Genomic DNA, 13,253 nt, shown 5'->3' with positions numbered 1-13,253 from the left:
TCAAAGGCATCAATTCTCCTTCTATCCTCCCTAGTCATTGTCCAACTCTCTGATGCATAACAAGTGATTGCAAAGACCATGGCCTGTATCAGATGTACCTTAGTCTCCAGTATATATAAATACATATAATTATTATAAAGCTGAATGCTAGAAAGAGTAAGGTAAATCTATTTTCCTGAAAAATCTTTTAATAACAATCAAATAAATGGCAACAATGAAATCACCATTTATTTTAAATTCCAGAACATAACTAATTCCCTGTTGAATACAACTGCTGCAAATACATGCTGATTATTCATGTATATCTGAACTGTATTAATATATATTTATGCAACAAATTTAAAGGATAAAACAGTATAATTATTTTTCAACATTTTAAGATCAGATCTAGAAATTCTTTATCCTTTTTATAGTTCCCTTGAGTGAGAACCTACTCACAGATGATGCTCCAACACGGTTTCAGAGGCAGAAAATTGCACAAGAGCCAACTGCCCAACTTTCTTTTACTGAGCAGCTGGTCGATTAGAACCATGAGCCTTTGGGCTGGCAGTGCAACTCCTTACCACTAAGCCAAACGTCCTAGTTAGAATCACTAGTATATAGTTTTGTTATATACTCTTGAGTTGAACATAGCTGCTGATCCTCAATAGGATTTCAGAAGCAGTAAATCACATCAAAAGAGAATGTCCATGTTTCTCCCATGTAACAACTGGTGGGTTCAGATTGCATGTCTTGGGCGTGGCAGAATAATTCTAATATACAAATATATTTGGTCATTTTTTCTACTTATACTTGAAGTGAGTAAGGTAGACAAAATTTATTTCACTTCACAAATAGTGTCTTTGACAAGTCTAATATTCAAAGCTCCATTTTGATCTTTATTTAGTCATTAGTGTGCAAGATTTTGATATAGTGATTCTTTGTATTACCTCTATCTTTGTCTGTTTATCATTTGTTCCTATTAGTACAGCCCTTGTCTGTCAGTTTGCAGTACTGTGGTAACTTGTAGATTGCAGTGATGCTGGAAGCTAAGCTACTGTGTGTCAAATGTCAGAAAGGTTATCCTTGCTGGACTGGTTTGATTAGAGTTCCAAATTAAGACAGACTAGGAAGCAGGATTGGTCATCTACTTCTGAAATACCAGGCATCTGAAAACCCTATGAAAAATAGAAGAACACAGGTAGCTACAGTTTTAGAATTAGAGCTTAGATTGGAAGTCAGTAAAGATGAGGAGAAATAGCTGCAAATATCTTTTAATAATTACACCATAGAATGCAGTGGACAGAAAGTGATGCTACCAAGCCAAAGGTGGGTGACTTTTAATCCACGGCCTGTCTTTCATTGTTTTTGTTCAGACATTCCTCTAGGTCTTATAGCCCCGGTGTACAAGTTGCCATACGGCGGTCAGTTGTGGCTGTTGTGAGGCTGAGCACTGTGACACTGATGTGTCAAATGCGTTAATGGCTGGCTACCCAATGCGGACAGAGTGGGGTGGAGCTCCCCGATTAAAACACGCTTGGAAGGAGGAGTGGCATCCACTTCCATAACAGCCTGACTCCAGAAACCCTATGAACCTGGAGAGAGGATGAAAGGCACCCAAGCGTCGAGGACTCTCCTTCATAGGGTTGCTATGAGTCCAACGGCACTTAACAACAACAATGTATTACCTAAGGCAGCATACCATATAAGCTCATTAAATGAGTATTTTTCTTCCCAGTAATAGAATTATGTAATAATATACATTAATTTTGTTTATATAAATAGGCATATTTCTTTAACTTTAATATATACTAATTTGATTCAGTATCACTTCTCCTCTGGAGTATAAAATGTCACAGAAATCTAATTTATGTAATTATTTCTCTTTAACCTCTACTTAGTATCTTTTAATCAGTTGATTGAATATCAATTATTTGCTGACTTCAAGAAATAACATCTAAGAGAGAAAATTAAGTCTCTAATAACCAACTTATCCCTTAAACATTCCATATATATGTAATAATATAAAATGATACTTACTATTGAAAAAAATAAGGTCACTTAAATATATTAACAACTTAAGATGTATAATTGTAGAAACAAAATTAAGCTCTGAAAGAAGGGCAGACCTGCACAAACACAACTGTACCAAGTTCTTTCCAAAGAAAATACAAAATATTTCTCCCTATTTTGATCTAAATGACGTCAAATTTCTCCTGAGAAACTATTTTAACAAAGTTAAAGGATATAAAGTTTTAAAATAGTGCTTACACCAGAAGTCTATTTGGATGTGTCAAAAGAGGAATCCATAACTGAAGTGCCTTAGCAATTCTCTGGGAGAAAGGAGCACAGACATTTTAAATGAAAAACATTCCCTGCCAGTAATTCTTTCATCTCTACATGCAAGAAAGAGAGTAAGACCCAAAAAGTCCATAAGCAACAAAGTCTCTCTCTGTCCTATTTAACAATGATATCATTCTGTTGCCTGATGTTAAGATTATATAAGGCAGTTTTATTCCATTAGGAAGAGTTCCTAAAATGGGCACCATTAATGCTGCTGAAACTAAAATTTGACCTATTTCTTTCATAGATTTTATGCTAAGTATACTTCCTTCCACAGTTAAAATTCTCCTCTTTTCAAACATCCTATGTTAACTGAAATATCCTAACAAATACTTAAAGTATTTAAATGAAAGAAAATATGTACAAATATCTCAAACTGTTTATTTCCAATACTGAATTCCTCATAATACTTTCTATATACATCCCTTTCTCTATCTATGGAAAGCCTAATATGAAAAAAACTCGCAATAAAAAAGTCTTCATTTAGACATTCATAAAATTTTATTTTAAGTAAATTTTATTGCTCTAATACATTTGTGACTTTAAAAATACAACATGTGACCTTTAAAATATATTTTCTTTGAAAGGAAAATTATTCCATGTCTACTTTTCTATTCTCTTCTTAAAAAGAAAGCATTATATTGTTTGGAGGAAGGTGATTTATATATTAATTAAAATAGAAATCATTAAATATGTCTATTTCAGATTTCTTACAGATCCTAATTGTCACAAAAGTCAATGAGAAATGCTTTTAAAGTACATTTAAAAATCCACCAGACAACTTTTAGATCATTTTTCAATTCAAATACAGGCATGGTAGTGTTTCTATATATGATTATTCGAGAGAAAGTACTAAGATGTTCACAACATCTGATTTCAAATAAATGGGTTAAAAATCATGAAAATTACATGCTTAAGACAGTATGGCACAATGAATACATTTTCACCACAAGACTTAGCTACATCTGATATTCACTGATTTCTAAGACTACTGACTTAATTTCCCTTTTAAAAATATTAAAAGTGTAAAAGATAGCCTGTATGCGTAATTTTCCATTTAACTGTAATTTCCATTGAACTGAGTGATGTCATTTACATATTTATAACTGAAACTCTGAAAATTTTATTGATACAACTTTATACTTTGAAGAATAGCGTAAAAAGACATGATAAACACTATAACAAAAAGTTTCAATAGTATCAAGAATGTTAATTTTATTAATTAGACATTTATTACTCTTTAGAGTACACAGAAAATAAAAAAAGTCTGTGCCCAAAATATCATAGCAACATGAGACAAAATAACACTGTACATGTTTCTTCTATGTTTCCAAAATTAAATGAAACTCCAAGACAGAGTACTTAAAACACATTACAGTCCCTGTGTTGAAACAAGCAAAAATTAATAAAGAACACTTTCAGTATTTTCAAATACTAGTATTAACTCAGAACAAAAGTGGTAACAATCAATACTCTTCATGTTCATTCCATCACTCTTTTACCACTGCAGAGATATTTTTAATATATAATGTTAAAATAATTGCATCAAATATGTATTGAATGGTCTATTCTTGAGAGCCAATGTTATAAGCTATGTTGTTCAATTAAAATCCTTCATGGAAAATATAAAGAATTTAAACACATAAACGTTTTAGAAATAAGTTAATACCATAGCATAAGAGAAACTAGTATGAAAGTGCTGACAGGTAAATCTGCAAGCAATAAGGGGGATTGGAAATTGTAATGGAGATTCATATTAACACAACCAATTTACTCAGAACAAGTCCCAGAAAATGTAAACAAAGGATAAACAAATGAGGCTAGCTTTACTGTTAAGGTTACTGCTTTAGACAAGTTACAGCTGGTAACTATAGCTTTAACCATCAAAATGTTTATGACTTCCTATCTGACCAGGGTGATGGGTATAAATCAGTTTTTTAGTTAATTCTGTATTCTATATATTCTGACTTTCCAGCAGGCTTTTGGAGGTGTAAATTACAGAAGAGACTGCCATACTTCTCCTGGGGACCTGCTGGTGGATTAAACTATCTGAGGTACCCCTTTGGGTTATTGGTACAACTCACAGTGGATTATGCCACCATATAAGGCAAATTAAATTGAATATACTTAAGATTTTTCTGTATTTGGTCTACATAGAAGTAGAAAAGAGAACTAAAAAATGCAACATAAAAATGCAACATACTTGTAATAAACTCATACACAACACTTCACTTCTCTGCCTACTACAATCATATATTATAGAAGGTGGTGAGGATGACAATGACATAATGGCAAACTGGGATGGAGTCAATACAAATGTTCTGGGAAATCTAGATTTTCAAAAAAATTTATGAAAGTTCTTTTAAATTCTAAGTAATCAAACAATCTCAGAAATTTCAAAAGACTTCAAAAATCATTCTTTTTCTGATATATCAATAAAATTTAAGTTAAAAATAGTTTTTTCAAAACTGAAAGGCCACAATTTCATCAAAATAATATATTATTTCACCAAAAAGAATATATTTTCCTCTGAAAGAGTAGATTCTTCATGAGGTAAGAGGAAAAAGAAATGTTAGCTGTAACTTTTCAGTTAAGAATAATATGGCTTAAATTTCCATCATATTGATCCATATTAATTCCTGGGCCAGTCTAGAAAAGTCAATGCTAACACCAAAAATGAAATTAATCTGAAAATCCTTATTTTTAAATAAAAACTGCCAAGGGTATTATTGATATGGCAATACTTACGGCTGTCGTAGCATATGTTTCCCAAAGCTCTGCCTGTTTGAAGTAGCACTTCCTGGTCCTTGCTATTTAGTAGCTGCACCAGGGGGGATATCAATCCGGCATCCACACATGGAATTCGCATGAATTCTGAAAAGAAAAAGGACCATTTCATTAAGAATCTGAAGATTTTCAGGTTACATAAAGCAACTTGCTTATAAAATAAGTACCTACTATCAAAATGTTTAAAGCATCTTTACTATCCAAGGGTATATTTCCAGTCAAAAGTACCTGCTACAACCCACTAAGTATTTTATATATATATATGAATAAGGCTATATTTTCCTTTGCTGATAGTGTGTACCATAAACCACAAAGAATTTTAATTTATTATCACAAGATATAATTTGCGCATTCTTTTAACAACTTGATGTGATTTGAAAGCAATGATGGAAATACTGTCAACATTCATTCTATAAGCCTGATAGAGTGTTACAGTTAAACTAAGCTATCAACTTGTCTAGTTACTTTCACTGTAATGTTATGAAAAAGTAAACTCAAATTTCTTTGGAATAATCCAGTCACTATTTAAAAAGATGTCCTTTTCATTGGTGCATAAGATCTTGTGGAATCACTTACTCCTTATCAACATTCTTATTACTTATTACAACATTTTATGATGTTTACTCATTACTTATAGTTGAACCTAGGAACTCACAGTCGATAAATAAATACTAAACTTCCTTTCATTTCAAATTAACTTTCCTCAGTTTCACAGTAAAATATTCTCTTATTGTCAACACCAAGGAACCAGGGTGATACACTAAGAATTTGTCTATTAACCAAAACGTTGGCAGTGTGAACCTACCAGCTGCTCCAAGAAAGATGTGGTAGTCTGCCATATAGGTTACATTCTTGGAATCACTATGTTGTTGTTGCTACGTGCTGTTGAGCTGCTTGCGACTCATAGGGACCCTATGTACAATTGCCCTAAACTCTGCTCTATCCTGTGCCAATCGCATTGCCTCTGACAATCCCAATTACCTGGCATTGAATCAATCCACCTCATAGAGGGTCTTTTCCTCCTGCGCTGTCCCTCCACCCTCCCAAGCATGATGTCCCTCTCCAAGGACCTGTCCCTCCTTACAATATGTCCAAAGTATGTCAGACGAAGCCCCAGAATCCTTGCCTCCAAGGAATAGCCCAGTTTAACCCTCTCCAGGATGAATCTGTTTGTTTTCTTGGCAGTCCATGGTACATTCAATACTCTTCTCCAGCACCACAGCTCAAAGGCATCAATTCTTCTGTTATCCTTATTCACAGTCCAGCTCTCATCATTATAGCAAGTGACTGAAAAGACCAAAACCTGAAGCAGGTTTACCTTAGCCCTCAAACTAATATCACTGCTCCTCAATAATTTGGAGAGACCGCTGACTCAATCTCTTCGCTATCCATTCTGATGTTGCCAATTGGTCCAGTGGTGAGAATCTTTGTCTTCTTGACATTGAGCCTCAGTCCATACTGAAGGCTACAGTCCTTGACCCTCTGCAGCAAGTGCATGAGGTCCTCCTCAGTTTTGGCAAGCAGGGTTGTGTCATCGGCATAACGCAGATTAATAGATCTTCCACCAATCCTGACACCGCACTTCTCCTCATAGAGCCCAGCCTCTCGGGTAATCTGCTCTGCATACAGGTTGAAAAGGTATGGAGATAGGACACAGCCCTAACGTATGCCCTTTCCAATTTTGAACCATGCAGTGTTACCCCGCTCTGTTCTGACAACTGCCTCTTGGTCTAAGTATAGGTTTCACGTTAGCATGATTAAATGTTCTGGGATTCCCACTCTTCTCAGAGTCAGCCACAGTTTGTTATGATTCACGCAGTCAAACGCCTATGAGAGCAGTTCAATTATGCTATATAGGGTCTCTATGAGTTAAAATCAACTTGATTGTAATGAGTTAATGATAACATGAAAGTCTTAAGTAGAAACAAATTTTTAATATTTCATGATGAAATATCACCAATGACCAGTAACAGATTTGTCACTTTGGACATTATGACTTATCAAAACGTATTTCAGTAAAAAAAAAATCAATCAACAAAGAGCTAATTTCTTGAGTCATAACCAACCCTACTAAAAGAAGCACTATCTTTTCAAGTGGGTCCATTCCTTACTTTTTCCTACTTCTAGTCTCATAAGCCTTCCTCTCTAACTTTCCCTCAGTTACAATTCCTGCAGTACAATATATAGAGCTGTTATATGAACCAATTTCACCTCCTAATCTAATATAATCACATATCATAGATATGTTCATAACTATCTCAACAATGGATTTCATTTATATCTCATGCAAGAAAGATTCTTCTGGAAATTATTAAAAAATGACTGGCACAGCATTTCAACAGAGAATTGTCCAATGTGCAGGTTGGGTTAAGAAGTGGTTCTGGCACTAGCGACATTACAGCCAATGTTAGATGGATCTTAGCTGAAAGTAGAGTACCAGAGGAATGTCTGTCTTTCATTGACTATATAAAGGTATTTGATTGTTTGGATCACAACAAACTGTAGCTAACTTGAAGAAGATTGGGAATTACAGAACATCTTACTGAACAGGTCCAGCCTAGAGAGGGTGAAACCAGTATGCTCTTTGGAGACAAGGATTTTGAAACTCCAGCTGGCATACTTTGGACATGTTGCAAGGAGGGACCAGTCCATGGAGAGGGACATAATGTTTGGGGTGGAGGGACAGTGCAGGAGAGGAAGACCCTGGATAAAATGGATCGACTCAGTGACTAGGGTAATGGGGTAGGTGTATCTGAGACAATAAAGTTGGCACAGGATAGAGTACGGTTTAGGGCTGTTGTATATAGGGTCACTTTGAGTTCCAAGTGACACAATAGCACATAACAACAATAATGAGTCAGAACAGACTCAAGGGCACATAACAACAACATCTTATTTACCATTATATTCCTTAAAACTTTCTCTAATTTGAATTTACAAGGTTGGCAAACCTTATTACTTCTAAGACCAACCAATATTTTATTAACTCATATGCCAGTAAAATTTTTCTGTCAAGTTTCAACTCACAGCAACCTACTAAGAAAGTGTAACTGTCTTATCAAGTTTCTTCTAAGACTAAATTTTCAGGAAAAGAGAATGCTTTATCCCTCTTCCAAACTTCCCATGTTTTGTTACCATTTGAGCACTTGAACATTGCCTCACCAGGTTTTCATATCTCACCACCCACTCAAGAAAACAAATTATGTTATATATTTGGCAAAGATTTAATAACTTTCTATTGAAGATGAAACTTTGGTAGTGGGGTGTGGTGGGTACTGGTGCTACATACTGAGCTACTAACTAAAAGGTCACCAAATCAAATCCTCCAGGAACTTCACAAGAGAAAGAAGGGCAGTCTCTTTCCATAAAAACTGCTATTTTTGTTCAGTGCTATCTAGTCACGTATGACTCATATAGACCCTCAACTTTATCATATCCTGGGCCATCTCTGAAAACACGTGAGCTCATTGCTGCAGTCACTGTATCAGTTCAGCCAGTTGAGAGTCTTCCTCTCTTTCACCATCCCCCCCATCTTCCCAAGAATGATTTAGCTCTCTAAGGAATAGCCTCCTCTAGCAACATGCTCAAAGTATATGAGGTGAAGTTTCATAATCTTTGCCTCTAAGGAGCACTCTGACTGCTCCTACTCCAAGATACATCTGTTTGTTCTTTTTGCCATCCAAGGTTCTCTTTTGTAACTCCACAGTTCAAAGGCATCAATTCTTCTGTTATCCTTATTCACAGTCCAGCTCTCATCATTATAGCAAGTGACTGAAAAGACCAAAACCTGAAGCAGGTTTACCTTAGCCCTCAAACTAATATCACTGCTCCTCAATAATTTGGAGAGACCGCTGACTGCGGACTTTCCTAGTGCAAAATACCTCCTGAATGCCTGATTGCTGGTACCACATGTACAGACTGTGGATCTAAATCTAAGAAAGATGTAGTCATTGGCAATCTCAATCTTTTCTCCATCTATCATGATGTTGTCTATAGATCCAGTGGTGAAAATTTTTGTTTCTTGACATTGAGATGAAGTCCATATTAGAGCCTGTAGTCTTCGATCTTCTGTAGCAAGCACTTTACTACTCCTCATTTTCAGCAAGCAAGGTTATCTTCATAACAAAGGTTATTTAAAAATCCTCCTCTGATTCTGCTGCCACATTTTCTTCATAGAATCAAGCTTCTCCAATAATTTTCTCAACATACAGACTGACAGAGTGTGGAAATTATTGAACAGTATTGTTAATATCACATGCAAGCAAGATTCTGCTGAAAATCATCCAAAACCGACTGGAACACGTCAATAGAGAACTGCCAGATGTGCAGGCTGGGTACTAGGGATATTATAGTTAATGGTAGATGGATCTTGGCTGAAAGCAGAAAGTACCAGAGGAATGTCTACCTGTGTTTCACTGACTATGGAAAGGCTTTTGACTGTGTGGATCACAACACACTGTGGCTGACTCTGAGAAGAACGGGAATACCAAACACCTGATTGTGCTTATCCAAAACCTACACTTGAACCAAGAGGCAATCCATCAGAATAGAGGAACTTCATGGTTCAAAATCAGGAAGAGTGTCTGCCAGGGATGTAATCTGTCTTCATACCTTTTCAATCTGTATGCAAAACAGATCATCCAGGACACTGAACTGTATGAGGAGGAATGTGGTATCAGGTTTGGAGGAAGATTCAACAACAACCCGCGTTATGCAGATACATAATCTTGCTTGCTGAAACTGAGGAGGACCTGAAGTGCTTGCTGCAGAAGGTCAAGGACTGCAGCCTTCAATATCGATGGAAGCTCAACATCAAGGAAAACAAAGATTCTCACCACTGGGCCAATTGGCAGCATCAGTATGGATTGTGAAGAGATTGAGATTGTTATTAGTTTGATTGGCTCCACAATCAATACTCTTGGTACCAGCAGCCAGGAAATCAAGAGACAAATTACACTGAGAAAGTCAGCTGTCAGGGACCTCTCCAGAGAACTGAAGAGCAGTGACATCAGGCTGGAGACTAAAGTATGCCTGATCTGGGCCACTGTCTGGGCCAACAGTGAAATATTTTGTTTCCTGAGTTTTTAATCTAGAAGCATTATCAGAAACAAAAGCTTTTGGGCATTGTTCCTATTAAAGCACATTCACAAGCACTCAAGGTCAGGTGCATGTGCGAGCATGCATGCATGTGTGTGCATATACACACTCGCTCTGTCCCTCTCTCTCTCTCTCTCTTCCTTCCTCTCCCCCCACCCTTTCGCTCTCTCACTCATAAATTCCCTAAACAACAATTGCTGTTACAATGTTATCTTGGACTTTTCCTTTCAAGAAAGATAATTTAAATCCATTCCTGAATCCTTTTTTAAAACTCCATTTTCAGCCATGTATCGTTGAATGAAATATAATAAATAACAGTGGTAATTTTAAAATAATAATAGGTTTGAACCACTGAACACTAAAGATCAAAGATTAGATAAGTTGCAGGATAGCATCAAGGATACCATCCATAAAGAGACAGAAAGGTTATTACAAAGACACAGAAAAACAAAAAACAAAAACCAACCATAAAGATTTACTGTCTTGGAAAACTGACAGAGGGTTGTGTGAGTTAAAAGTAACTCAATAGCAAGAAGTTTGGCTTTTTTAAAAAAATTTTATTTTATTATTATTTTGTGTATATCGTCAAATCAGATCTGTCTGGTACAGGAGGAGATTGCCCCTCCTTCCCTAGCAGAGCATCTGATGAGAAGTTTGGCTTTTATATCAATATACTTGTCCACATTTTTAAATTAATAGCCATCTTAAAATTTTAATAGATTCTAAATATTAAATGAACATAGTACCATCTCAAATTATAGCTCGAGAGGTTTATTATCCTTTTAACCTACTTTCCAACAATGGAATCACTGTATGGCATATAAAAAATTATAAAAAAAATTAGAAAATAGTTGCTCAATTACACTCATAAATGAAATTTATTTCTTTCATAAACTTCATTTCTCAGGAAATGTGAGATTACTCATAAAATCAAATTCCTTAGGAAAGACTATAGCTTTGCTTCATTTTTATTAGTTTTTAGATGATTATAACATTACTTTATTTCTCTCTTCTTATAGTCTACTTGTCCATAGGATAAAAACTTACCTTTTAAAATATGGCTCTACACAGTTAATAGTTACAAGTATTCTTTAAATAATGGAAGATAAAATAATTATAAGAAAAACTGGAAGCTAATAAGACTCCTTTGAGTCACCTGAAAATCAACAGCATAGAAGATTAAAAGAAAGCTGGTCTACTCATCAGATTTTGGTTATATTCTTCGAGGGCCAGGAGAAAATTAAGTCCTAAAACCTCTGGCTTTTCAATTTGTTTTTTAAAATATTATTAGTGGAAGGCTTCTCTAGCTAAATTTAATGACATGAAGTTACCATGCTTCAGATGGGTATATTATGTAACCTCTAGTTGGTACACTGTACACAAAGATCCTATGTACAAAAAACCCCCAAAGCATGGCCTGTACCATTCTCACAATTGTTTATTATGTTTGAGTTCACTGTTGCAGTCACTGAGTCAATACCTCTTTGTGAAGATCTTCCTTTCTTCCAGTAACCAAGAATAAAATCCTTCTGTAGGGACTGACCAGTCTTGGTTATGTTTTCATAGTAAATTTTGCCACCCAAGCATCAAAGGAACATTCTAATTGCACTTCTTCCTATATAAGTATGTTCATTCTACTGACCATAGTGTATGCAATATTTTTGTGTATGCATAGTCCACAGTGTATGCAATATTTTTCACCAATACCATACTTAAAAGCATTGCTGCTTCTTCAGTCTTCCTTACTCATTGTCCAGCTTTCTAATATGATTTCCATAAAATACCACAGCTCAGGTCAGATGCATATTTGGTATTCAAAATGACATCTTTTTTTATTAACACTGTAAAGAAGCCTTCATATTTGTCCAATACATCATTCAATTTCTTGACAACTGCTTCTCACGATCATTTGTAGGTCCAAGAAAGATGAAGTCATTGAAAACTTTAATATTTTATGGTTTTGCTTTTTAAATAATGAGTTTCAGTCTAGCTGTGGGGATTTTAGTCTTCTTGATGTAATTTACACTGAACATTGTAGTAGTATTCTTATTATAAAGTGCTTCAGTTTCTCTAGACATTCAATAAAGCAAGACTGTGGCATCTGCAGAGTATAAGATACCAAATGAGTATTCTAATTATGATGTCAAATTCTTCTTCCTAAGGTCCAGTTTCTTAATTAGTCGAGCATACAGATTGAATAGGTATGAAGATGTAACAATGACACACCATCTTTCCTGACTTTACTATCCCTTTGTTCCAGCTGAAGACTGCTTCTTGCTCTATGTATCCATTCCACATGAGCATAACAAAGTGCACCAAAATTTCCCCTTTACAATGTTACCCATAGCTTGTTATTATCTATACAATGAAATGCCTGCACATGCTATTCTTCTTCTTCTTAGGTTCCATCTAGTTGAATATAGCCTATAGTGACCCTACGACCAATAGATCTGAACTCTATCCTATCCTGTGCCATCCTCACACTTTCTGATACACTCGACTCCACTGTTATTCTTAGATGTCACTAAGTCAATTTCTACTTATAGTAGTATAATGAATAACAGTTTGGAATCTTGCCTTATCCTGTGTTATCATCATTATTTCCATCCTTCTCAAGCCCACTGTAGTAAACACTGTACCAATTGATTTCATTGAGGGTCTTTCTCCCTTTCACTGATCCCTCTACCTTTCCCAGCACAATGGTTTTTCTCAAAAAATTGGTTCCTCCTGTAAATATACCCAAAGTGAGTGAGAAGTTTTACCAAGGAGCACTTTGGTTGCACTTCTTTCAGGACAGATTTTTTTAGTCCTTTTGGCAGTCCACCCTATATTCAACACTTAGAGCCAAGACCACAATTCAAACACATTATTAATTCTTCTGTCACATTTATTGTCTAACTTTCAGATGCTGACATGGAATCCATATTGAAGGTTGTAGTCTTTGAGGTTCCACAGCAAGTATTTCAATTTCTCCTCACCTTCTGCAAGTTTTTGTTATTATGTGCATATAAAAGGCTGTTACTGAGTCTTCCTCCAATCTTTTTTTT

The 13,253-nt window shown here is 35.4% G+C and overlaps 1 protein-coding gene across 6 annotated transcripts in view; it reads right to left on the bottom strand.

The window, feature by feature from the left end:
* Window positions 1–13,253, bottom strand: part of RAP1GDS1 (RAP1, GTP-GDP dissociation stimulator 1) — a 202,532-nt gene that overhangs the window by 107,585 nt on the left and 81,694 nt on the right. For all 6 annotated transcript variants that reach the window (XM_006893072.1, XM_006893075.1, XM_006893077.1 and 3 more), the window contains exon 4: window positions 5,071–5,196. In XM_006893072.1, coding sequence (XP_006893134.1) covers window positions 5,071–5,196 — 126 coding nt within the window. The remainder of the gene's footprint in view (window positions 1–5,070; window positions 5,197–13,253) is intronic.

Source organism: Elephantulus edwardii, unplaced genomic scaffold (genome assembly GCF_000299155.1).
Source record: "Elephantulus edwardii isolate Elephantulus edwardi_28Jun2011 unplaced genomic scaffold, EleEdw1.0 scaffold00122, whole genome shotgun sequence".
Lineage (NCBI taxonomy): Eukaryota > Metazoa > Chordata > Mammalia > Macroscelidea > Macroscelididae > Elephantulus > Elephantulus edwardii.
The sequence above is the reverse complement of the archived record's forward strand: the minus strand, read 5'-3'. Positions and strand labels throughout refer to the sequence as shown.